This window comes from Anabas testudineus, chromosome 6 (genome assembly GCF_900324465.2).
Source record: "Anabas testudineus chromosome 6, fAnaTes1.2, whole genome shotgun sequence".
In the NCBI taxonomy this organism is placed as follows: Eukaryota; Metazoa; Chordata; class Actinopteri; order Anabantiformes; family Anabantidae; genus Anabas; species Anabas testudineus.
In genome coordinates this window covers 14,543,755-14,568,922 of record NC_046615.1, presented here as the reverse complement: position 1 = coordinate 14,568,922, position 25,168 = coordinate 14,543,755, and the positions used below count along the sequence as shown (strand labels likewise).

Below are 25,168 nucleotides of genomic sequence, written 5' to 3'. Positions count from 1 at the left end.
AGACATCATGTGACGTAAGTATGAAAAATAAAATTCAATATGGTCAATGTATTTAGTAATGGTACAGATGACCTATATATTTACCTTTATCAGTTTAATATTAATCGGTTTATAGTATTTTTGTCTGAGGATTAGGTATGATTCCCTACAATCAAGAACGGCAGTGGAGAAGAGGATATTTCATCCAGCGGCTATATACAAGGCTCCAACAATAACACCTTCCCATTGAGAGGAAATTCCTTTGCCTACACTGAAACACACAGCTCTCTTAATCCTGCTCTGGTAATGAGGTCATTTCACAATATAATTTTCTCCCTTCTTTTTCTTTCATTCTAACAAATTAAAATCAGGCGTTTCCCAGTTACAGGAGCAAAACTTACATATTGATCTCAAGATACTTTCACTATAACTATTAATGATTAAAACTAATTGGATTACATTTTCGTATGACAAACTTTGATCCTTTACATGTTTAGTAGTGCTTTGCTAGCTAAGATCAGAGGCCTTCAGTAAGGTGGTAGTGGAAGGAGAGGAGGTGGTAAGGCAGTCATAGAACAGAGAGAGATGTTGTTGAGAGCTTTGCCCTGCCAAAACCATCTCTGATCACTGCTCTGAAACCATCTGATCACAGGAGCAGCCCGTCTGGCCTTAAGTGGAGGTGACAGTATATCTGAGAGACACGTTACAAGTCAGAGGAAATTGGAGATAAACAGATAAAAGAATGAAATCTCTGCTGGATGCAGCAAGGCACAGGGGGCAGGAAATAAACCTGTATTTAAGCTGATTACCCAAGCAGAGTCCCAGCCTCTTTCAGCAGCTCTGCACAGCCTGGCCTCACCACTACCAATGTTGTTAATTAGAGATTTGCTAAGGGGAAAAAAGGCAGCCTTGTCAGACTTGCAGGAGTGTTAGTGATGGCTGGCTGGAGGGGGACATGCAGAGTTCTTAATTGGGTCTGTATGCTGTATCGGTGGCTGGCTGGAGTGCTGGTGATGATTGCTGTGAGCAGGTGGCCATGGTGGCAGCTCCATGCAGGCCGTCCCAGGCCAGCCTGTCTGTTCTCGTCAGGACCTGGAACACTGAGCAGACAGTTCCTGAGCCACACACTCATTACACCAAGTTGCCCACTCTGTTGCTTGGCAACACCCTCACAGCCCCTCCACAACACTTCCTCCCTGGTCCCTCAATGTAACCTGCAGTCATAAACGACTACTTCCACACTGTCAAGTTATGGGAAAGAAAGATTAATGTCCTTCTTCTCTTTAAATATAACATTTTAAGGTATGACACATCATCTTTTCCTTTTCGCTATCAATAATATAAAGTACATCATACAACATTATTTGAGTGATGATGAATGAAAGAGCCCATAAGCCAATGTCTATATGCTGCAGCTAGTCATACATGATATTTACAGACTACTATGCTTACTAAGAATAGTTATGATCTTCTAACTATTCTTGATAAACCTGCTGCTATTATTTTATTGCAGCAAAACAAGCATATTGTATCAAGCAGCCATGGAGAAAGTGATCCAACTGCCCAAGGCAAACTTCACAGACAAAAGGACTACATGGAAGCAAAATATTTTTGATGGAGGACTTCTAATATTTTCTTGGTATTACCAAATGTCATCCATGTCCCATGAGACCCAGGTGTTTCTTTTGCTGCTGTGAGATTACTTTGGACAGTAGTCAGCCAAAGTTTCATGATTCAATGGAATTTTGATGAATGCAACAAATGAAGTGTAAAAAAGAATCAATCATGTCAGAGTTTGACTGGACAGACTTTGGAGAAGGGTATATGGGAACAGTGCCTGAGCTGGAAAATGACAGGAAACAGCAGAATGACATCAGTCATGGCACAGTGCAAGGCCTGTTTAATGAAATGGAGAAATCAATGGGCTTCTATAACGCCTTTTAAAACATGCACACCTCGAGACTCCAGTTGTGAATTAAAAAAGGACATATTTCATGTGACCACAGAAGAAATTGGAGCAGAGCTGGAATACAATCAAAACCAACATCAATCCCTAATATGCAGTGACTAATCTGGCAGTAATAGATGTTGTTTTCATTTCTCTCCTCTCAAAGGCTTATGGCTTGAAACTAAAATGAAACCAACCTCTGTGCTATGCCTTGGATCTGAATTGTTCAAACTGATTTTATTCAGTCAACAGTCCACCAAGTGACACAACGCCCTCACAGTCTTCTCTGCGTTCTGACTGCAGGCTGTCTGGTTCTAAAAAAGCAAACCAACATTAAATCATAACCCCATCCCAGAGCTTCTCTGTAACACAACAATCCACATAAAAACTTGTCCACATTCTGTGGTGCTGCTCCAGTTACTGAAGCTGGAGAAAAGGGGAAACTTACAGCCTTAGACCCACTTCATCTTGCCAAAAAACGCACAGCATGCAAAAGCTGGAAACCCAAATTGCAATCATTTGTCACGGGCAGTTCAAACGTCTGGAATGTCTCAGTTTGTGCACTCAGAATATCAGACAAGATAGGTGGTGTTCCTAGAGATCAGGGCTGCTCTCATGTCGGCCGATCAAAGCGCGTGGCGCTAGAGCTACAACGTTCGCATGCAGCTGTGTCTTCCCTGGGGTTGTACTTGGGCTGCGGGTGCTAGACCTCACTGTGGAAGTTCCTGTAAATAATGGTTTTGTCACTGTGTTCACACATTCCTCCAACCAATGGGCCTGCTCTGCTTTATACCTCTATTAGCATAGGCTGGCATCCTCACAGCTGGCCACTGACATCACCTCATTACGTACCCCCCGGCTTCACAGAGAGGAATGAAATGACACTTGCAACATAGTGCCATCAAGATATAACGTTAATGAAGCTACTAATACAGAGTCAGCTAGCTTTTAGTGGACAACCCACTCTACTTCCTGATTCAAAGCCACTTTTGCTGTGGCTTAAAATGTATAAATCAGTTATGAGAATGGAATTGATTCATATTTACCTAATTGAAAAAAAGCAAAAAAAAACCATCTTCTTAAAATATCACACTATTTCTTCAGTCTAACTTCTGTCACTATAGCCATGGGGAAACTGAGAGGCAACTATATGATGGGTAGTTGAAATGGTACAATCGAAGCATAGGACTAAGTTAATCACCGTGTGGACAATAGAATATAAGGCTTGAATGCATTACCTGCCCTATGGTCCTTCAACGGGAAATGCAATGTATCCAAAACCTCTACTAGTCAATTTTTTTTTATATGAAATAATAAGAACAGCTAAGTCTCTCACCAACCACAACTTTCATTCTCCCAAAGAAACAGAGAGAAAAGGAATTGACACCTCAGACTTCCTTTTTGCCCAGTGTTGTACTGAGCCTTATTTTACAACCCTGTCATTTTTCACTCCTTTCGGGTTGTGGTCAATAGGGTCAAAAGGATTTGTTTATATTTAACATTACTCCAAAACATCTTTCACCACATTTTGTACTCAAGCATTTGGATATTTGAGATCGAAAAGGCTCAGCAAAGGAGAAAAATGAGCCTGTAGACCTACTAATAACAGATTATTATGTAAAGAAAAAATGACAGCAGAAAAGGAAAACACAGTGGATTTCCTTCTGGCTGGTTTGACATTACAACGATGTTTAACTTAAGGTACCAAGGGAGGTGAACTACATAGACCAAAAGACTGGGTTCTGGAGAGCAAGACAGAATGAAAGTGAGAGAGAGGAAAAGGAAAACTGCAATTAATCACACTAGTCAGTGGGCCTGGGCTGGTGTAGGTGTTCTTGAGTTCTGGTTTGTTTGTCGGTCTCAAGAGAAAGGCCAGTGGAACAGCAATGCTGTGTATGGGTGGTCAATTAGTTTACAAAATTCAGCTGTGACAGAGACATTCTCCCCAGCCCTGGCCCCAAACTCCCTCTGCCATCCCTGACCAAACCACATCACATCAGGACTCAAACCTCATGCCGTGATCTGAGGCATTCCCCTGACTGCAACATAAAGAAGTTCACTCCATATAGCCCAGCCTAAATCAGCTGCCTTTTACTGTGGTTATGTTGAATTGTCTTACAATCAGGATCTGCCAGCGCTTTTAGCCACTTTTCAGTTTTCCATGAATTTGACATATTTCTGAGAACCAGACCTCCTCCACTCTATCATTCTATTTTTTCAGTTCCTTTGGATAACAATGCTTTTCACATCCTTGCCAATTTCACTGAATATACTTCCCTGGACAGATCAGTTTGACAATAAAGGCCAAATAAAAGCCATATAAGCAGACTGTAATCAGATCTGGACATGGGATAAATATCTTTTTCTGAGCTTGTCATGCTGTTTTAGAAAATGCAATTCTGATGGCAACAATGATCAGGTTTTCCATTTCAACAAGATACTAATTCTTGGCTTTTACTACACTAGCTTGATGAATGACAATGGCATCATAGCAGAAGTGGGCACCTAGCTATAAACTTCTACACACATACAAGTGTTGATTGACAAAAAACACACGGTGGATCAAGCCACACTACTTTAGTTAATCTAGTTATTAACACCATTATCAATCATCCTCTGTGATGCAGTGGCAGTATGTCCGCTGGGATTAAGAAGCTGACTGATTTAGTGTGAAATGTTTCAATGTGCTAAGATCTAAGGCATATTTGTAGATTTCTTCTACATCTTCACTTGCATGTAGATAATTTTTCCTCTCACTACTATAATTATGTAACATGATATATAAATATATATGTTTCCTGTTTCTGTGACTATACAGTACGCATGCAGTGGTGGGAGTGGCTATAGGTATATTTTTAGCAATACAGTATAATGTTAATCCATGCACACATGGACCTGTGTCAGTGCACGTCCACTTATTCACCGCCCAAGTATGCATCCATATTTTTCTGGCTCTGTGTACGTGCAGAAGATTGAACTGATTGCAATGAATGCACTATAATACATTCGTCTCACTGTGTATGCATGCCAATTTCCATGAATATTTGTGCGTGTGGAGATGGGGTTGGGAAAGGGGGGGTTCAAGACAGGAAATGTAAAGGTTGAGGTAGTTCCTTGGGAACAAAGGCAACTCCACATGAGCTTTTTCCTTTCGTCCAAGGCTCCTGTGCACATTTCTGTAACACTTAAGAGGAAACATCCTGAAAGTGCCACCCTCACTTTAACTTCGACTTCTATAGATAGTCTGACCTATAGTGCATCACAGTCAGTGTTCTACTTTGTGACATAGTTCACAGAACATCTCTTCTAGACCGCATCTTTTTCCTGAACTGCAGGTAAATGACATGTTGGCTATGATCTGGTTTTCCTCAGTTGTGCTTGCAAGAGCAAAAACGCACTGTGAGTCTCCAGTGACTCACTGACTCCATCGACTTCACAAACCCTTCACTGCTCTTTTACAGTCTTATCTCTCTGGGCCTCACCTTACAATCCGTATCATCATCATCCTTGCCTCTTGCCTGCTTCATCTTTCATCTCTCTTCTATGTCCACGATCTTACCCTCTTTTTTACTGCTCTGATTGAAAATTGAGTCATAACTTCCTGACGGTGCTGTTCAAAGGTCACCCCCCTCCTCTCTGTCCTTTCTCTGTGCTCCCCACCCCCTTTCCTCCTCTCCCCTTTGGGAGGCCCCTCATCCAACACACCCAGTGCTGCATTCCATAGACAGTGGGAGCACCTTCAAATGCTGCACATGCATAGCAGACCACCACTCGCAGCAGCACGCAGGGTGACTGAGCCCCAACCTCAGCTGCCACCAGGCCTCAGCACCAGATCAAGCCCTGCCAAGGAGAACTTTGACTGGGGAGAAATTGCAATGTAGCAGCAACAGAGTCTTTGTGATGACAAGGAGAAAGCAACTGTGGGTCTCAAGGAGCAGAGTGATAACTGTACAGTATTAGTCACCTCTGAGCTGCTGAAACCAGCTCCAAGTAAAGTCCTCATGCCACAGTGGGGCCTCTCATGTTTGTGCTGGGAGGTTGGCAGCTGCGATAGTGGGGTGCAGGGCTCAAAGCACCTTTTCGTCTGACCTCCAAATCCTCTCTACTACACTGACATGGAGCTCTAGTTTCAGTCTCCCAAGGTTCCCAGTGTGCGTGGCTCTTAAAACAATAATGTTCTTGTACACAGTCACATACCATAACACGGCAATGTTCACTGCTGTAATGAACAGTCAATCAATCTATTAGCTGACCAATTCAAATGTAATGGATTCCGATCTTGACTATTGCCCTCGATGAGGGAAATATGCAAGGGCACTAAAAAGTACCAAATCATGAAAAGCTAAAACCTTAGATCATTGCTTTACATATTTCATTTTCTATTTTTGAAACAGACTTGTTACTAAAAAATAACATTTGTTTTACAGCAGTACAAAATGTTATGCCTGAATATAATGAGTCACAGTGGTAATAAATGCTTTAAAACATAAATAATTCAGACATAATAATGCAATTATACTACAATACTTTTTGGTAAAACACTTAATACTCATACATTAACATATGACTTGTGTTATTAGTAAAGCACAGAACTTTACAGGCAGAGATACTTGATATCAAACCTGTATCTGAAGCAAACAGCCCTTCTTTTGTCAGTTCCCATATTAGATCGTCTCTGATGGCACTGTCTTGCACTGGATAGTTGCTGCTTCTCACCTGAAGCAGAGATAGAATTACTGCATAGTGAAATTATCTGCAAAGAGATCAAGACAGTCCTGTCTGTGCACAATCACAGATGAGTCAAAACAAGAATGTTGCCTAAATAACATTATGAAGGATCACACGTGTGCAAATGAGCTACATCCCACCCAGATAAAAACAAAAACAGACCATTACTATACTTTAACAGCAATGTTACTTAATGTAACTAAACTTCTGATTAGTGATGGGTTTATTACTAGTACACCAAAAAAAAGGTATCAGCTTTAGGAAATTTGAGGAACCTCTATCCTACTGCAGTCTTCTTTTCATGTGTGTGAACAAAGACAGGTACAGTATATCTCCCCTTTTGGCTGGGCTCCATTGTTAGCCTCCAGTCGTGCCTCCGTGCTGCGATTATCAATGCACACATCTGGATGAACTTAGTCAAGGAATCCTATAAAGAACCTAATGGGCTCTTCTAACATTTTTGAAGACTGATTAAGAGCTGTTTCAGATCTTGTTCACATCAATGACTTCCATCTGTGATTTATTTAAGTTTTCACTGAATTCGTTATCTACATTACTTGCTCCCTTTAAATGTAAAGGGAGTTTGGGGGATTTATTGGGGGACCTGTATGCTTTGTAGGTAATGTGCAAGATGGCTCAATATTTGCTTTATATTTGAAATACTTGAATAAACAAGGAAGGCTGCTCAATCACTGACAACCTGAGCATAACTAGAAATCCGAGATATTGTTTCCACTGAAGATGATCCTCCTTCCTTAACATGCAAGGACATAATTAAAATTCTCACAGGTGCTGTCATAAATCTGATTTTCCAGCAACTTTATTTACAAAGCATGTTTGCAAACCTCTGTTGTTTTATATTACTACGTTTTAAATCTTGTCCAACTTAAAATATAACCACTTTTTGGAGTTATGCCAGCATGAAAGGCAAATTGACACCCTCCATTTTGGCTCAGTAACACCTAACATACAGACTAGTCAAATAGCGAGCAGGTTTTAAGGCCTATTTATCTTACAGTGGTGTGACCCTTACGTTTTATGAGGGAGGCTAACACCATGAACTACATTTGTTACAAATTAAGCCTCCGAGTGCCGTAAAGTTGACACCTGCAACTTCAAACTTTTCTTTGGAAATGAGGACGGACACAGACACCCGAGTTTTGGATCTTTAGTTTACGTTTATATAGCTAAGTTAGCTAAACTGTGTCAAACTGCTGCCAAGTCTATGGGACGTATAATCGAAAGTGGTGAACCAGTTTTAATTTTAGCTTTAATTTGAACTGACGTACATTGTTAAAATACTACTAGGTTGTCTTACCGTCTAAAAAACACATTTTGGTCAAACAATATCCAAATATTCACCCTAAGAGCAGAGTGGTAACGTTGCTACACATTCGCCGCCAGATGTCGCTGTAATCAATGATCCTACTCTGTTAATGCTGCCTTTAAATGCTTCTCAAAAAGGTCGTATTTCTGACTTAAACAAAAAGGTATGTTGATTCTAAACGAATAAAAAAGAGACTCTGAACAAATCTATAATAAAAAAAATCACTGAATCTGCTTGTTGATATGAGTCAATGATGTTAGTAACGTTAAATCTTGGACTGTCATAGATTATATTTCACATTTGAATCCCGACAGTGAACCTTGAAAATTTTGAGCAGTCCTTGAAGTCACGTCAAGTCCGGATGTGACCACATAACTACAGGAACAAAACTTCAGCTAGTAACAGTAAATGTAGCATAGTGGCTAAGTTAGCATCTGAAATAAAACTGTAGGAAATACCTTGTGGTGTGTATCACTGCTGTTGACGTTGACATTAAGCCGTAGAAAGAATTTACAAACAGAGGTAATAACGGGTTTATTCGTCCATGTTTGGAAAATCGCATTTTGTGGCAGCACATTGTTTTTCCGTTGTAACGTTAGTTAGCTAACTTAGCTTATAATAACAACCTCATCTGGCGATAAGTTAGCCTTTCTATATATTTAAGGTTAGTGTTAACAGCTCGATAGGTTTCGTATAAAGTAACACCAGTGACTGCCCGTCCTCTTTTTAATCAACATAGTTTCGTAAGGGAAACAGAATCAGTATCTGTGTCGTCCTTTTCAGCTGAGGAATGGTCTGACTGCAGCAGCGCCAGCAAAGATGCACAGCCGGCTGCAGGAGTTGAAGAAGGAAGAGGAGACTCTCCTGAAAATCAAAGTCATGTTACAAGATCAACTGAACAGGTTGAAGGTGAAAGTAGGGCCCTCAAAGGGTTTAGAACATGAATGTGTAGGTGTGCACATGTTTGTATTACATAAGTTGCATTTATTATGTGTTCCCTTTGCATTTCAGTTTGAAGAAGGGGCCTTGAAATCTATAATTAATGCTCAAACAGAAGAAGAAGGAGGCTCCCAACGCTTATCTCCAGAAGCCGAGGTAGGTCAGAGAGAAAAGCAGGGGTAACCCCACTGAATACACAGAGTAACAATATGTCATAATAAGTTTTTCTCATTAACACGTTTTGGTAAAGCTGTTGCCCAGTTGCAATATTTAATAGTTAAGTTAAAGTTTGCAGATCTGAGAAACTTCATTGATCAGGCCCACTCATACAGAATGGTTACTCAGACTAATATGGTTAAGACTGAAAAAAGAAGAGTTAACATACAATATGACTAAGGCATACATGAGCAAGTATGGGTGTTTAGTAGAAATGCTGCTAAGTTGAGTTATTTTTAATCTATTTTCTTGTGAAGAAGAAAGGTTCTTTTTGTTTCCGGTACCTCTTTTATTCAGAAATGTGTATCCTTCCTAAGTTAAAATATGTTGTTAGTGGTTTATCTAAAAAAACTGCATAATTTATCACTCTAGTGTTTACTTTAATATAACAGATGTGATCACAATTAAAGTTTCTGTATAAATAATTTTAAGATAACATGCTAATTAAAAGTTTAAATGTTTTAAATGTGCAAGGTTGGAAGTTGCATTTGTGAGAATCAAATATATGCTTATGTTCAAATAAAACAAAAGTCCATCACAGGATGAACACGTATAAACAAATTGTCAAGAAATTACAATATTTCAGCAGTGCAATATTGCTGAAACATTGTTAAAGGAAAAAACATCAAATGGGTGCTGTATGTTGAGATCATAGTATTTTCGCTGCATAATTACTTTTAGAGGTCTGCCATTCAAGTTCTGTCTCTGCAAGACTTATATGCTTATTGTTTATTTTCAATGTTTCAGGTTTTTATTAACCCTGATGATGAGAGCGAGATCAATCAAACCAAACTGCTACTGAATGCTGCTGTAGATTATGATATGGAGGAGGAGGAGGAGGAGGAAGATGATGAGGAGGAGGAGGAAGATGAAGACGAAGAACATGATGAAGAAGATGACAATCAGATTGAGTTTGTGCCTGAGGAGGATGAGGAGGACGATGAGTACTAAGTTTCTTAGTGTTTCGTGGGGATTCAGCATTTGCAGCTGAAGAAGAACTACATAAAAACAGACCGCTGTTTATTTGTTCACCTGTTTTGTACTACCATTTCTAAAATGTAATTTATTGGGATGGAGTGACTAGGAGATAAAGTGTAATGATGTGTGGTGCTAACAGTATTCTCTCCCTTGCCTGTTTTTAGGCATGTCATCAGGATTTCAAACCATATTAGAATTCACAGTTTTGTGGGAAATGTCTCACTGAAATGCAGTAAGACAGTATTATTAGGTGCTTATGCCATATTAGACATACTGTGCATTTTGAATATAAGCAGGCGTGCAACAATTCACCTAAGAATCAAATGTTGAGATGTGTCTGTTAGCATGAAAATGTATGGCTGGGCCATATGAGAAAATAGTGTGTATGCATTGTATGAAATTGTAACTGTAAGCACAAAATAAAATGATTTGCAGAGAGTACACTGCACTACATTCTGCAATCTTTGTTTTTACACCAACATGCTCCCCAGTTTGCATTGACGTTTTTTCAGATTTAATGAGTCTTATTTTTTTTCCTTCTCAGTGAAGGTATTTACCATAGATACTGTCCTAACCACACCTTGGAGAATGGGTAATGCAGTGCAAACACTTTTCACCAGCATTCAGCGTTTTCTAAACAGCTAGAATACAATACAGTGAGTCACAATACGACCAGCTTTGACCCTGACAGTAGGGACAGCTCTGGAGAAGGGTGGCGCAACAGCAGGCAACGTACAATAGAAAGTGCAACAATAGATATATACAGCTTTCTACATGGTCTGCTGTCCAGGAGTATTCCCATTTATCCAGGGAGTTGGGCTCAGGACATTCACCCGCTGTAAATGAATTTTTTGTAAGGTAAGCAGCTTATTGGATGTGTTACTTAGTATGTTTGCTACTGTAAAATTTATTTTATAGAGTGATGGTTATGGATTTTGTAGTGATTAAAAATATTTGCTGGACAAATGTCAAAATATCTAACTGCAATGAATTGGATCAATTCAGTGTTTATCCTTATTTCAGGTTAATTAGACTATGAAATTACCTAATGTGGTACTCCAAATGACCTAGAATGGAAATTATTTACAGAAAATTATATGTAAAGAGGGAGGAAGTGTGCTCAAATCTGGACATTAACTTTTCACTGAATAAAAAAATGGTATTTGTCAAATAATTTAGTTCAATTTCTATTACGCCAAATCACAATAAAAATCCTCTCAAGGCACGTTAGAGTACGGTAATAGAGTTATAAACTTATTTAGTTACATGGAAAACCCAACAAATCTCTCTTGAGAAAGCGTTGGGCAACACTGGAGACGGAAGAACTAACTTTAATGGAAGAAACAAATCAACAAGCAGAGACAAAAGACTGGGCAGGTTAGGGGGAGAGGAAAGACACAAAGTTAATGACAAGCAATGGTGGCATGTAAATGGATAGAAAGAGGAGAGGTTTGTTAGTGAAATGAGGTTCAAAGAATTTCCCATCTCCTTCTTTAGCTCGTTTTTGTAGTATTATTCATTGTCTTGTCTTGTGATTTTGCACTGTATATATATCATCCTCTGTAACATCAACTTTGCTTACAGAGGTGAAACCATAGTTTGTATGGGATCTGTGTGCCTCAGCAAGATGAGCTTACACTCCATTGAGTTTGAATAGAGGTATTTGGCTCTGTGTTAGGGATGTGGGACCCCCCATCGTGCATCACATTGGATGCTTCCAGACTGTTTGATGACAGTTTAATGTGATTCTATTAAGATTTTTTGTCAATACTCATTCAGACAGTTTTTAAAAAGCCATTTTTCATGCATGTATATGTATGTAGCATGGTATTTGCTTTAGACCCATAAGTAAGTGTTGATGCAAATTGGTTCTCGTCTTTGCACAGACAACAGCGAGGGACTGGAGCAGAACCAGACAGTGACTGTGCTGCAGGCTCAGGAGTACCATGCTGCCCCGCTGTGCATTCAGTGTGTGCCATGTGTTTATGTTGGTGCTGTGTCTGTCTGCGGCTGAGGACTTCGACTGGACAAAGAACGACCACGGCTCCTTCTATTATGGCACTTTTCCAGTTGGTACTGTACACACAACTTGCTCTTATCTTTACAGTGCTACCTATAGTACATTTTAATTACCAGTCAATGGTGATGTTATTACTCTTCAGAGCTGGTCATTGAAGTCACTGTAGAGCTGAATGCCCGTTACTGATGTTGTATTTATTAGGATTTTCGTGGGGTGCCGGCAGTTCAGCCTATCAAACAGAAGGAGCCTGGGACAAAGATGGAAAAGGACTGAGCATCTGGGATGTGTTCTCTCACAAGAAAGGCAAAATCCAACAAAATGAAACTGGGGATTCGTCTTGTGAGGGCTATTACAAAGTCAAGGTGGGGTGATCAAGTGTGATGTGAAGCATGTGGAGAAAACGGATCGACCAAAAGTAAAGTTTCACTTCATTGTTTGTGTTTTGTACAGGATGATGTTTCTTTGATGAAGGAGCTGAAGCTTAACCACTATCGCTTCTCAATATCCTGGCCCAGACTCATGCCCACTGGAATAAAATGTGAGTATCTGCTGTTGACTGAAACTCATCTAACACACACACACATATGATCTATTTTATGAAATGATACATCTACAGAGTTGTTAACCCTTTATCAACGTCTGCAGCCGACCATGTTAATGAAAAAGGAATACAGTACTATGATGAACTTATTGATCATCTGCTGGAGAGCAAGATTACTCCCGTTGTCACTCTGTATCACTGGGATCTTCCACAGGTTGGTATGTTTGCATTACACTACGATCACACTACCCTATTACTTCACAACTGAGCTACCTAACTCTCTGCTTTTCTAGGTCTTACAAGAAAAATATGGAGGATGGCAGAATATAAGCATAGTCAACTATTTCAATGAATTTGCCAACTTGTGCTTTGAAAGATTTGGCGACCGAGTCAAGCATTGGATCACTTTTAACAATCCATGGGTGGGTTTAAAATAACACATATAAACGCTTACTTTTTAATCAATTCTACATTTTATCATTTTGTTATTAAACTAATACTTTCTCAACCACAGTCTGTAGCTGTTGAAGGCTATGAAACAGGTGAGCATGCTCCTGGAGTAAGGCTGAGAGGAACAGGGGCCTACAGAGCTGCACACCACATAATCAAGGTATGAGATTGTATTTATATAAGTTATGAAAAACAATTAGCAAACCCATAGCTCATTTGACCTGAAATTGTTCACAGGCACATGCAAAGGTTTGGCACACTTATGATACCCAGTGGAGGGCAAAACAAAAAGGTAAACAAGATGAAAGTGAAGCACTGACTTTATTCACTCTTTGCATCTCAACAATACTGTTTGACTGTTACCAGCTGCTGTTCACATCTGCAGGTCTCATCGGCATCTCTCTGTCTGGGGACTGGGGAGAGCCGGTGGATATCAGCAGTCAGAAAGACATCGAAGCAGCTGAGAGATATGTCCAATTCTACGTGGGCTGGTTTGCCACACCTATATTTCATGGAGACTATCCCCAAGTGATGAAAGACTTCGTTGGTAAGATCAAGTGTAAACAGTTATTTTACACATTAGTCATTCGGGGTAAATCACTAACCACTATTGGTGACTGTGTATGTAGGAAGGAAGAGTGTCCAGCAGGGCCTCGGCACATCTCGCCTGCCCACATTTTCCCCCCAGGAGAAGAGCTACATCAAGGGGACCTGCGACTTCCTTGGCATCGGTCATTTTACCACCCGCTACATTACTCAGAAGAACAACCCATTAGGCCGCAGCAGCAGCAGCTACTTCACTGACCGTGACCTAGCTGAGCTGGTTGACCCACGGTGGCCTGACCCTGGGTCAGAGTGGCTCTACTCTGTGCCCTGGGGTTTCAGACGTCTGCTCAACTTTGTCAAGGTGACTCCAGCTTAATAGTGCACCGTAAATGATTTGTTTTGTACCTGAAATGTTCTCACACAGACTGAATCACTTAAGTGACGTTACATAATAGTAATTTACTGATTCATTCTGTATTTAGACTCAGTATGGAAACCCAGTGATTTATGTGACTGAGAACGGGGTCTCTGAGAAGATGTTGTGCACAGAGCTGTGTGATGACTGGAGGATACAGTATTATAAGGACTACATCAATGAGATGCTTAAAGGTGAATAAACTCAAACATGTTGTAGAACAAAATTAAATCAAATTAGGATAAAATTTGTGTGCTTAACTCACTCTGCTCTCTGTGGTGTCAGCTATTAAGGATGGAGTCAATGTGAAGGGATACACTGCATGGTCCCTGCTGGACAAGTTTGAGTGGGATGAAGGCTACTCCGAGAGGTTTGGCTTATACTATGTGGACTTCAGGAATAAAAACAAGCCTCGCTATCCCAAAGCCTCGGTTCAGTTTTACAAACGCATTATCAGTTCCAATGGTTTCCCCAATCAGAGAGAGGTGAGAGAAACAGTACAGATACTGCAAAGAACCTCTTTACTTTTAATCCTCCTCCCTCAGCAGATTTTTTCAGAACATTTCAGATACTGATCTGCACACATAGGCTTTCCTCTGCAATTAGGACATTATGAATAATTTAATCATTCACTGCTATTCCACATAGTCACAGATGATGTGTAATTGCATTGTAAACCCTCACAGGTTGAGAACTGGAGGAGGAAGGCTGTTGAGACCTGTTCTTCTAGCAACCAGCTCCTGGCTGCAGGTTTGTTCATCTATAGCATCCCTGACCTTGCTTGTCAAGGATCAGAGGTGAATCACTAGCTGGGGTAAACAAATAAAGATTCCAAACACTGACATTAGAATATGATACATAAACTATATAATTATAATTTGAATTGTATGTGTGTTGCTGATTTTGAGCACCACTAAAAAAACACTACAAATTATTAGCTAAATAAGAATGCTGGAAAGTAACATAATTAACAAAATATCCGATTATCTGAGGTATCTGTTTGCCCCTCCAGCTAGAAGAAAATCCAAGGAACATACAGAAATGCCAAAGGTTTGGCCAGTGCATGATGAAGTTTAGAACTTCATGGTATATGTCTTGTATTAATCAAATTCTTAAGTTGTTTTGTGATGGTGTGGTTTTATATTGTACTAATACCTCTTACCTCTGTGGTGTATTATTGCTTTTGAAACAAGCTTGTGCTGCTTACATTATTTTCTATTATCTATATTTTTCACTGGTGTGCTTGCAACCAAGAACAGAACTTTTGATTGCACGGTGACTTTGAAAAAAAACTTACAAGCAGTGCATCATGCTGACTAAGTTTTTAACAAAGGACTGTGAACCTCTGGCCATGGGGTATTTCACAAAGCAAAACTGTACATTTAAGCAGAAAGAATATTGTCAGAAATCCTTTCTGTGATCCTGAGTATTTAAACACAATTCAGTCATGATTGTTTATTATTGGCAATAATAGTTTCAGAAGACTTGTTAGATCTCTGAAGTTATCTGGCTATGGTGACGGTGCTGCTTTTTGAAATATTCCCCAGTAGCTGCATGCAGTTCTCAAAGGGTTAAAGTGCCAATAATCAACTCTGAGTCATTTCTCTTTTTCTATTAGAGGAACAGCGGAGTACTGCTGCCAATATTCTAAGACTTATACATGGTAAGAAATCCCTCGTGCTGGCTACAAAATAGATAAAAAATGATTTAAGTAAGCAATATTAACCCTTTGAGTGCTGTGCTCGAGCATTATTACTCGCTTCATTAGCAGTGACTGAACTATATGATAATGCTAGTGAGTTGTTAATGTTTGTGTGCTTTGCAGACCCTTTGACCAGCCACATGGAGATGGTAACTGAGATCGTTGTTCCCACGGTGTGCACCCTCTCTATTTTGCTCACTGCCATCTTCCTTATGTTCTTGCTGAGGAGGCGGAACTAGAAAGTGTGCATGTTTACAATCACAGACTTCAACGCACATTAACACACATGGACATAAATGGTTGGTGCATAACTTCTTTAATTGAGTTTGGGTGAACATAAATAAATAACTTGAACTGAATTGCAAGAAATTTACTGACTTCATTAAATTGATGTGTATACAGTGTTTTTTGTCCAACAATTGCTTTAGCCTTGATTAATAAATGTAGTACATTGCCTTACATCAGACTCAGACAGTGTGGCTAGCCCTGCAACTTGGACTTTCTTATTAAAATCCATCTGTGGAATACTACCCTTGCAAACAGTCGTTATGCTCTAATGTACTTTTTGATTTGGTTTAAACTTGTAGTTCAGCTCTTTGAACAGCAATCCTAAACACAAACAAAATCTGCATATAAAAGAAAGTTGCAATCAGGTAACCCCTGACTGGGTGACAGAACATATATACAAAGAAATGAAAGTTCTAAATTGAAAACATAACAAAAAATATACAGTATACTAACAATAACCACACAGTGCTCAGGTTTGGTAATGCAGAACACTTTATGTTCATCTGGTTAGTCCTTCTGATCATCTGAACACGTTCATGCTAATAATGATCATCCACCATCCTACTTGGTTGTACTCTGTGTAAATTCATGCAAAGTTTATGAGACTGCAGCACACCATGGTGGAAAAGAAAGCAGGATCCTCACTGTCCCCATTCACTGTTTCATTTGGGTAATCTAAAAAACAAACAAACAAACAAACAAACAAAGAAGTAATGTGTAAATTACACATACAGTACTACAGTATATGACATGGCATTAGGTACTGTGCATGAGGAACACCTGTTTCAAAGATGACATGATCAACCAGTGGTCTATCACTGAGCTGCAAGGTAGTCCTGACCTCACGAGGACCATGGCCGCTTGACACTTCAGCACCCCACACAACTGGGTGCTCTCTGTGGTACACACAAGAACACACACACACACACACACACACACACACACACACACACACACACACACACACACACACACACACACACACACACACACACACACACTAGTGGTAAGACAGTGGCTCAAAAATGTTGCAATTGGCTGCAAATGCTTGTTAGGTAATCTAGACACAAGAGGGCATCGCTAAATACAGTTGTGAGTGTGTTTGAATCATTAATGCTGTATTTGGGCAGGCATGTGGCCAAAACAAACAATATCATTTATATGATGTAAATGTGCTCCAGGTAGGTTTTAATATACCATGGTATACCTGAGGCAGGATACAAAATGTTTTCAGTATTTTTGTGACTAAGAGTGGCTGAAATCTCTTAGATATAACTGAATTTTTGTCATTTTCTTAAATACACTGCTGTAACTAAAATAAATTGGCTTATGCTGAGAAGACAAATATCTCAACTGGACTTAGACATTTCTCTGTACATAATAAAGTAGATCCTTACTTCTGGTAGAAATGACTGATAAGGGCTGGTTTGATTTGGAGTTTGAATTCATGGTCCTCATCATAGGGGTATGTTTTATAGTGCTGCAAACAAGATCTACAAGAAAAGAAATTTAAGTAGGCAATTAAATATTTTAATGTAATCAATACAAACAGACAATGTACATACATCCCAGTAGATGGACAACTTTACTTACTGTGTGAGGAGGAACAGTCGGTCGTACGGCAAACCCAGGAATGTAGTGCAGGTCACAATTATCTCCAGCAGATGGTGCAGTTTTCTGAGCCGAATTACTTGCTCCTGCAGATCGACCTCTGTGCTCAAGTAGTAACACTGTTAAGTAGAATACTTTAACTCAGAATAGTTCGTTAACAGTTATAAAAAAATATGTATGAAATGAAAATGAAAATATGTATCAGTCACTAATATGGACTTAAAATTACCAAGTGGTTTAAAGTTGTCAATTGTTCACCTGATAGAAGAAAAAGAGAAATTATATTGTGATCAAAAACAGTTTGAGGCAAAGCTTAAGCTTAACATAAACAGAGTAACATTTAAAAAGTTACCAATGAGATAGTTAATGTAATCCTTTCTCATCTTGTCCAGACCCATCTCTAGCAGCATGTGGACAGGGGTTACACCTGTGAGAGACACGTGATCGATTTGCTGGTGGTACGACTGCAGGATGAGCTTGCTGAGGGAGCTGCTGCTGTCTCTGTGAATCTATGGGGAAGTGGAAAGACACAAAACATACAGTACATGACACTATTCAACCTATGATCATTTTTCAGTAATACAGTTTTCACAAGCTACTCTATCTATCTATCTATCTATCTATCTATCTATCTATCATTTAATACCCAGGGTTTGATGTCTCCGTATCTCAGAGCTTCAATAACCAACTTCAAACAGTCACCAATGTCTTGATATGAAGTCACACCTGTGAGGAAACAAATTAACATTATTGCTGCTACCTTATTATTTTTCATCAAATGAGACTTTGATAAAGAAAATGACCTACTCTTTCTCATGCGAACCCACAACTGTTCTACAAAATCCAAGTCGCCTCGTCCCAGGAGTGAATTGAAAATAGGAGTGTCTGTCTCAGTCTTTGTGGTCTTCAAGAAAAGATGGAGAAGCTAGGAAGTTATCATGTGTATTTGGAAATGAATGTATTTGTGAAACATCTCATTTACAACACCATCATACCTCAGTCGTTTTTTCAGCTTGAACCTGTGGAGTCTTTGCAGTGCTCTGAAGCTCTAAACAAAGAATAATAAAGAAAATAATCATCAATTGTCTGCTGGTGTTATAAAATCTGCCTTTATTAAACAGAGCAAGTACCTTCTAGGTAGGTCTTGGTCAGATTAACAGCTGATGTAGTTTCCAAAGGTTCCATCCATTCAGTCTCACCAGTTCTTAAACCATCAGCAAGAGTCTGAAAAAACAGGAATGTAATATATATTTTGTTGTGTACTGATACAGTTATTGAGATACTATGAATGACTCAGATCACTGTGGGACACAAACCTGAAGAAACTCTAGCTCCCTGTACATCTCAAACACTGGGCTTCTCATGTCTCCACTGGCGATTTTAATATTCTGCATGTAAACAATTACAAATAAGCAAGATAGATAAATAAATAAATAAATAGACAGACAGACAGAGAGATAGAGAGATAGACAGGTGTGTGAGTAGTTGCTGTACTAGTGTTGCTGTAGAAGACAAGGGTGGCGTCTCAAGGATACTCTCCACATGGCTCCATTTGAAATCCACTGTCACACTACTCTGTGACTCAATCATAGTGTTTTCAACAATTGTGGAGCCAAACAAGTTGAACCTGGCATTGCCTTTAATTGCCATCTGGAAAGATACAGACCATGTAAGCAAGCATTCATTCACAATGACTTACAGGAAAAAATGTCCTATTAAAATTGCTTACAGAGGATGGGTGATGCCTTTTTTTGTGCTCTTGTTTTAGCTCATCTAAGGTTATGAGGGATTTTTTGTCCAAAGTTGCACCTTGCATTGAAATAAAAAAATGCAGAAACTTAAAAATTACAAAGGAGTTAATTGGGGACCTTCTTCCACAATACTAATACTGTTTCACAAATGGGTTATTCAAATGGGTATGTAGCATTTGAGTAGTACCTTTGCAGGTCACAGAGTATAATTTCACACCAGACACTTTACTGCCCACGGACACTGTTTCAGCCCCAAACCAAGTTGTCTCAGCAGGATCAGACATGTCACATCTCACCCACAGAGGATGTAAGGCAGGGTTGTTGTCCACGGCTGACACATTGGCATTTTGTGATAATGTATACTGAGACAGCAACTGCCTAAAAAATGAAAACGAATGTAAACACATTTTCATCGTCAGCAACACTGTATTTAACAAAGAGGTTTTATCATCCTACTACAGCTTGCTACATTTGGGTGATATGTTGAGCATTAGTCACCTTGCTTTCATAACTGTGAGTGGCTGTGGTCCCAATTCTGATGGGAGTACACTGGAATTGCCATCAGCATCTTCAGCGTTGTCGTCAGCACAGTTTGATGTCTCGGCCATTTGTTGATCATTGGGTTCAATTATTTTTGGAACCTTAGAATATATTGAAATAAAATCATGATGCAACAGAGAGTATTAGTAAAGAGATTGTACATGGTTTTTATAAAGTAGGATTTATGTATGTATGTTCAATGTATGTTCCTTTTGCAACGGCTGTGGGGGAGATTCAGGACTAGAGGAGTATACTGGCTCTATTCCCATCTTACATCGAGTATTCATCTAAAAGTACAATTCATAAATCCAAGCAAAGAATATGAAGAAAACTACTAATGTATCAGAACATCCATGAGCTAGGACACCATAGACTACAAACATACTGTAAGTTACTGTTCACAGTACATTAATTAAATTTACATATTATGACAATAATAAGTAAAATGTAGGGATAGTAATGCAACTGAATATGCTTAATAGGCAATAACATTACTCACATATTTTTCACAGATGAACACTGGCTGGTTGCCACAGTACAGATTCACCACAGCAACTCTGTCTCCATTCATCTTCAGTATTTGAATGTCCTCCTGAAACCCAACAAATACTGCATCAACATTAAGACTACGAGTAATTATCGTTTACATTATCAAAAAGTCTGCTGATTATTCTTGGAAATAAAAGCTGTGAAAATGCCCTTCAGTTTCACGGAGCATAATTTAACACCATACATTGTCTAAACAGTGCAGTTTTTTTCCAGTCATTACAGATGATGGTGATGATAATCGTTACTATATACTATAATATTAGCGAAATTACCTCAAATGTACGTGGTTCGTTGCTTTCCACATCTTGAAAGGATCTAAGGCACACAGCGGAATTTATTACTAACAGCTGGGGAAGTAAAATAAACTGAACAACAGATAAAGGCTGAAAAATAATCATGACAATCATGCATCTAATCTCTAGTATCAACTTTTTGTTAGCGATAGCTAAACATGCTAAGTTAGAAGTAGTAAGCTACGTATATTTCCACAAACTCACCGAAGAACATTATAGAACGCCGTAGCACTCGATATCACTTTTGAGCCCATCCCAAAAACCGTAACCTGCAACAAGTCACCTGTAACAGAGCAAATTGCAGAGAAATCCTAAAGATAAGAAGTGAAGTTACGAGACAGGGATGGAGTTAAAACTGTTGATATTGTGATCATGGAGATTTGACAGTCCCGCGCTCTGTGTTGACGTCACGGGGTCACAGTTCGTCATGTTCATATCATTTATTTACTTTAAAGAAAGTATTAAATAAAATCTTAAAAATGTATATTTATAATATATTATGCTTGTGTGAGGAAAAAAAGAGTACTTTTAAAAATTCCATGAAAACACGTAAAAAAAACGTAGTTCGGTCGTTACTTTTATTCTTCACCGACAGGGAGCAAAGAAATAGTCCCGGCCGGGCAACTCCACTTTAAAGTGGCTTTGCTAGTGGTCTGAGCAATTTGACTAAAAGTTATTAAAAATATGTTTTTTACATTCATACACTTTTTTCAGGTGTATTCTCTGAGGTAAACACAATAAATATCAAAATTATGTTCTGGACGGAAGTAGTACTCATCGAGGCGGAGGCATAAAGCATTAAGGGCGATACACCAACTTCCTTTTTACTGTGGCCGCCATAGCGTGAGGAGCGTGGTTCCCGGCGAGCCGAAAAATATTTAACGAAAATGGTAAGAAATCACACCTATATCTGTGTTAACATTGCATTTTACACAGGTGGTTGTTGTATGTGCTTATATTTAACGGATAAGCTAGTATTCTGTGTCTGTGGAAGCCCTAAGAGCGCATTTAATAGAGTAGTGAGTTGGAAAGCTCCCGGCTAGTGAAGCTAACACGAGGAGCCATTTTGGACGAGGAGCTTCGATAGTTCACGTTACACGTGTGGTTGTTCAGTGACAGATACGTAGCAAGCTGCTCCTAAATGTCGTGTATTTTTATATCGCGATTGTATTATTATTTATAGATTTCTGAAGTTAAAGTGTGCTGATGCTTTACATTATTATCGTACATAAGAGGTGGCCGTGGTAAATTACCGTTAAAACTGCCACGCTAAGTCAAATTAGCAGAAGCGAGCTAAGCTAAGGCCAATCAGACACAGACCTGTCTGCAGATTTGTTACAATGCCTAGTATTAACGTGTTCAGGTATGTCTGTATTAATAGGTAATATGCAGCGAATTTAAGAAAGTTGTCATTCGCAGGGTTTCGTCAATCTCGTTTAGTAATAGTTTGACTGAGCGATCATGTTAGCAAATGTGATAACTTGTTCTTTAGGCACGATGAAAATGTATTTCCCAAATAAAAAGTGCTGTATCTTTTGTGTCTTTTCTTTTGGAGTATGCAATTCCGTTTCAACGTTATATATCTGTCTAAAGATACCTGTTTTATCATTTTGCTTTCAAGGCCTGTGCCCGACCCCTGATCTCGGTTTTTTCCGAGAAAGGAGAATCATCAGGCAAAAATGTTGTCATGCCTGCTGTGTTCAAGGCTCCAATTCGCCCTGATGTTGTGAATTTTGTTCACACCAACATGCGCAAGAACAGCCGTCAGCCTTATGCAGTCAGTGAACTTGCAGGTGAGTGTAATGTATGTCTGCCTTAAACTGGCATGTTGGTGAATGATCGACTTTATTCATTTTGGAGTCTAGTTTATACATTTGGTTATTAATGTAATGTTTAAAATTGAGGTATCTAATTCTCTGTACTTTAGGCCACCAGACCAGTGCAGAGTCCTGGGGTACAGGAAGAGCTGTGGCTCGTATCCCTCGTGTGAGGGGTGGTGGTACTCACCGCTCTGGCCAGGGTGCCTTTGGAAACGTATCCTTTTAAAGACCTTATTTACATTCTTTTTATTTTCCTCCATGACAAACTAAAATTTCAGACTTGCTGTGATGGTGTAATTTGCGTCTGACTCTGTGACCAGTGACAGAATGCCTGCTGTCATATGCTGGCACAGATGGCTGATGAACATTGAGTCTGAGCAGGCCTTAAAAACTGAACTTTTGTTATTTCAGTAGTTGTCAAAGCTTGACTTGGTTCTGTGTAGATGTGTCGTGGTGGTCGCATGTTTGCCCCCACTAAAACCTGGCGCCGCTGGCACCGCAGGATCAACACAACCCAGAAGCGCTATGCCATCTGCTCTGCCCTGGCTGCCTCTGCCATTCCTGCACTTGTGATGTCCAAAGGTAAGCTCCAAAAATTATAAGCATAGTGGAGAAGATCCTTGTTAAACAGATAAGCAAATATTTCCAGAGTCAGTATTTTTAAGTACAGATTAGCGCACGACTTGCCATGATGGTGTAATTTGCGTCTGACTCAGTGAACAGTGACAGTTGCCTGCTGTCTCTATACTGTCATTGAGTATTGATGTGTGCTAAATTCTGAGCAAGCTTTGATTATGGTGTTCAGTTCTTAAAGGTCACTAGGAGTTTGTGTGTGGATATCTTTGGTTAACATGATCTTGTCTTGTAGGACACCGCATTGAGGAAATCCCAGAGGTTCCACTGGTGGTTGAAGACAAAGTTGAGGGCTACAAGAAGACCAAGGAGGCAGTGCTCCTGCTGAAAAAGCTCAAGGCCTGGAATGACATCAAGAAGGTAACGACATTGACATGGCACACAGTTCTCTCAATTGTGGGAATTCCTTGAGCTTTTCTCATGAAGATACACAGCACATGCATCAGTAGAGCATGCTCTAGTGTGATTACAATGATGTACTAGTGTAGCATACAACCTTGGACTGTCTTCACATTTTGTTTTTGTGAATTTGGATTAACATTCCAACTATTTGATTCCAGGTCTACGCTTCTCAGCGCATGCGTGCTGGCAAAGGTAAGATGAGGAACCGCAGACGAATCCAACGCAGAGGGCCATGTATAATCTACAACCAAGACGCTGGTGTCACCAAAGCCTTCAGAAATATCCCAGGTCAGTTACTAATTAATTACTTTTCCATTAGTTTGTTTTAAAAATCTTAATATGTAGTATGTTGATTTACTAAAAACTACAAACCCATTAGCAAATGTAAACTTCTGGTTAATATAAAATTGAAATGTAAACATTTTACAGACGCAACATGTTAATGTTGTAAATGTGTTTAATTTTTATGTAGGCATCACTCTGCAGGATGTGAACAAACTGAACCTCCTGAGGCTCGCCCCTGGAGGTCATGTTGGGCGCTTCTGCATCTGGACTGAGAGTGCTTTCCGCAAGCTGGATGAGCTGTACGGCACCTGGCGTAAACCTGCCTCCCTGAAGGTGGGCTACAAGTGAGTATTTAAGGAGATGCAAACTAAAGTACAAGAAAAACTGGTGTTGATCAGATAACAGTGATGAGCTACCACTTCAGGTCCGTGTTTTTGAAATTTCATGATATTCACCGAAGTTCTGAGTCTGAGCATCACAAGGATGGTCACTTTTTTTGTGGGTCCCATATACTACCTAATTCTTAATGCCTCTTACCTCAGCCTGCCAATGCACAAGATGACCAACACAGACCTGAGCAGGATTCTGAAGAGTGAGGAGATTCAGAAAGCACTTCGTGTACCAAAGTAAGCACTTCTCAATTGTTTAAAAGTTCTTAACATTTTCTTTTGCCTTGTCAACTATGATGATGTTCCACTTCAGGTCCGTGTTTCTGAATCCTGATTATTATGGAAGTCCTGAGCGACACATGAAATTTAGCGCAAACATTGAAGTTTAAAAGGTCACATTGTTCAAGCTTTCATTTTGTAATTACAGCAAGAAGATCAACCGCAGAGTACTGAAGAAGAATCCTCTGAAGAACTTGAGGATAATGCTCAAACTTAACCCCTATGCTAAGACAGCAAGACGTCATGCCATCCTCAAGCACGACCCTGCTGTAAGAAGTTAAACTAAGTTGGACAAAAGTATGGACTTGGTTGTGAATTAAGACTATGAAACTGACTGAAATGTTGTCTTCTACCTAGATCAAGGCCAAGATGCTGAAACCCAAGAAGAAGCCCGGAAAGAAGGCAGCATCTGCCCAACCCAAGGCATAAATCTATACACACATACAGACTGGAGTTCAGTGATTGAATAAATCAGTTGTTTAAAATGCATGAGTCAGACCTGTCATTTCAAATTTTAGTTCACAAGACAATTTATTTCA

The 25,168-nt window shown here is 39.5% G+C and overlaps 4 protein-coding genes and 4 non-coding genes across 9 annotated transcripts; 7 read left to right on the top strand and 1 right to left on the bottom strand.

Moving 5' to 3' along the window:
* Positions 1-8,359: 8,359 nt before the first annotated feature.
* Positions 8,360-10,561, top strand: snapc5 (small nuclear RNA activating complex, polypeptide 5). 2 transcript variants are annotated; one of them, XM_026365078.1, is made up of 4 exons: positions 8,360-8,504; positions 8,766-8,891; positions 8,994-9,077; positions 9,885-10,561. In XM_026365078.1, exons 2-4 carry the CDS (start codon positions 8,802-8,804, stop codon positions 10,086-10,088), a joined length of 378 nt encoding a protein of 125 aa, XP_026220863.1. In that variant the 5' UTR covers positions 8,360-8,504; positions 8,766-8,801; the 3' UTR covers positions 10,089-10,561. The 2 variants fall into 2 exon arrangements, with proteins under 2 accessions (XP_026220863.1, XP_026220862.1); XM_026365077.1 differs by having other exon boundaries at positions 8,766-9,077.
* Positions 10,562-12,061: 1,500 nt separating this feature from the next.
* Positions 12,062-16,028, top strand: lctlb (lactase-like b). The gene is made up of 14 exons (XM_026365074.1): positions 12,062-12,188; positions 12,337-12,497; positions 12,586-12,673; positions 12,781-12,890; positions 12,970-13,098; positions 13,191-13,286; positions 13,364-13,418; positions 13,512-13,673; positions 13,756-14,033; positions 14,155-14,281; positions 14,373-14,572; positions 14,774-14,837; positions 15,706-15,750; positions 15,913-16,028. The coding sequence occupies exons 1-14, from the start codon at positions 12,062-12,064 to the stop codon at positions 16,026-16,028; spliced, it is 1,758 nt and encodes a 585-aa protein (XP_026220859.1).
* A 68-nt stretch (positions 16,029-16,096) lies between these two features.
* On the bottom strand, positions 16,097-21,200 carry zwilch (zwilch kinetochore protein). The gene is made up of 18 exons (XM_026364702.1): positions 21,026-21,200; positions 20,801-20,843; positions 20,479-20,571; positions 19,938-20,080; positions 19,627-19,817; positions 19,418-19,497; positions 19,183-19,338; positions 19,005-19,076; positions 18,819-18,912; positions 18,684-18,736; positions 18,496-18,592; positions 18,335-18,414; positions 18,041-18,197; positions 17,918-17,946; positions 17,671-17,807; positions 17,475-17,570; positions 16,858-16,973; positions 16,097-16,752 (listed from the first exon to the last, which is right to left on the bottom strand). The coding sequence occupies exons 1-18, from the start codon at positions 21,073-21,075 to the stop codon at positions 16,664-16,666; spliced, it is 1,776 nt and encodes a 591-aa protein (XP_026220487.1). The 5' UTR covers positions 21,076-21,200; the 3' UTR covers positions 16,097-16,663.
* Positions 21,201-21,579: 379 nt separating this feature from the next.
* Positions 21,580-25,114, top strand: rpl4 (ribosomal protein L4). Its single transcript, XM_026366003.1, has 10 exons — positions 21,580-21,711; positions 22,443-22,614; positions 22,749-22,855; positions 23,085-23,223; positions 23,510-23,634; positions 23,835-23,964; positions 24,149-24,305; positions 24,504-24,587; positions 24,778-24,898; positions 24,987-25,114. The coding sequence occupies exons 1-10, from the start codon at positions 21,709-21,711 to the stop codon at positions 25,056-25,058; spliced, it is 1,110 nt and encodes a 369-aa protein (XP_026221788.1). The 5' UTR covers positions 21,580-21,708; the 3' UTR covers positions 25,059-25,114.
* Positions 22,923-23,021, top strand: LOC113166541. Its single transcript, XR_003299207.1, has one exon. It is a non-coding gene; the product is annotated as a small nucleolar RNA SNORD16 (small nucleolar RNA).
* On the top strand, positions 23,326-23,425 carry LOC113166542. The gene has a single exon (XR_003299208.1). It is a non-coding gene; the product is annotated as a small nucleolar RNA SNORD16 (small nucleolar RNA).
* LOC113166538 lies at positions 24,361-24,431 on the top strand. Its single transcript, XR_003299204.1, has one exon. It is a non-coding gene; the product is annotated as a small nucleolar RNA SNORD18 (small nucleolar RNA).
* On the top strand, positions 24,639-24,706 carry LOC113166539. The gene has a single exon (XR_003299205.1). It is a non-coding gene; the product is annotated as a small nucleolar RNA SNORD18 (small nucleolar RNA).
* Positions 25,115-25,168: the final 54 nt, after the last annotated feature.

What these genes read in the sequence shown, in the direction of transcription:
- snapc5 (XM_026365077.1), top strand. Translation starts at nt 8,802, where the DNA reads ATGCACAGCCGGCTGCAGGAGTTGAAGAAGGAAGAGGAGACTCTCCTG. An exon ending in GCTTATCTCCAGAAGCCGAG is followed by an intron (nt 9,078 to 9,884) that starts GTAGGTCAGAGA and finishes TCAATGTTTCAG; the next exon opens with GTTTTTATTAACCCTGATGA.
- lctlb (XM_026365074.1), top strand. Translation starts at nt 12,062, where the DNA reads ATGCTGCCCCGCTGTGCATTCAGTGTGTGCCATGTGTTTATGTTGGTG. An exon ending in CATGCCCACTGGAATAAAAT is followed by an intron (nt 12,674 to 12,780) that starts GTGAGTATCTGC and finishes CAACGTCTGCAG; the next exon opens with CCGACCATGTTAATGAAAAA. An exon ending in ATCACTGGGATCTTCCACAG is followed by an intron (nt 12,891 to 12,969) that starts GTTGGTATGTTT and finishes CTGCTTTTCTAG; the next exon opens with GTCTTACAAGAAAAATATGG.
- zwilch (XM_026364702.1), bottom strand. Translation starts at nt 21,075, where the DNA reads ATGGGCTCAAAAGTGATATCGAGTGCTACGGCGTTCTATAATGTTCTT. An exon ending in ACGAACCACGTACATTTGAG is followed by an intron (nt 20,572 to 20,800) that starts GTAATTTCGCTA and finishes GTTGGGTTTCAG; the next exon opens with GAGGACATTCAAATACTGAA. An exon ending in CGACTGTTCCTCCTCACACA is followed by an intron (nt 17,571 to 17,670) that starts GTAAGTAAAGTT and finishes CTTTTCTTGTAG; the next exon opens with ATCTTGTTTGCAGCACTATA.
- rpl4 (XM_026366003.1), top strand. An exon ending in AGCCTTCAGAAATATCCCAG is followed by an intron (nt 23,965 to 24,148) that starts GTCAGTTACTAA and finishes ATTTTTATGTAG; the next exon opens with GCATCACTCTGCAGGATGTG. An exon ending in TCCCTGAAGGTGGGCTACAA is followed by an intron (nt 24,306 to 24,503) that starts GTGAGTATTTAA and finishes CTCTTACCTCAG; the next exon opens with CCTGCCAATGCACAAGATGA.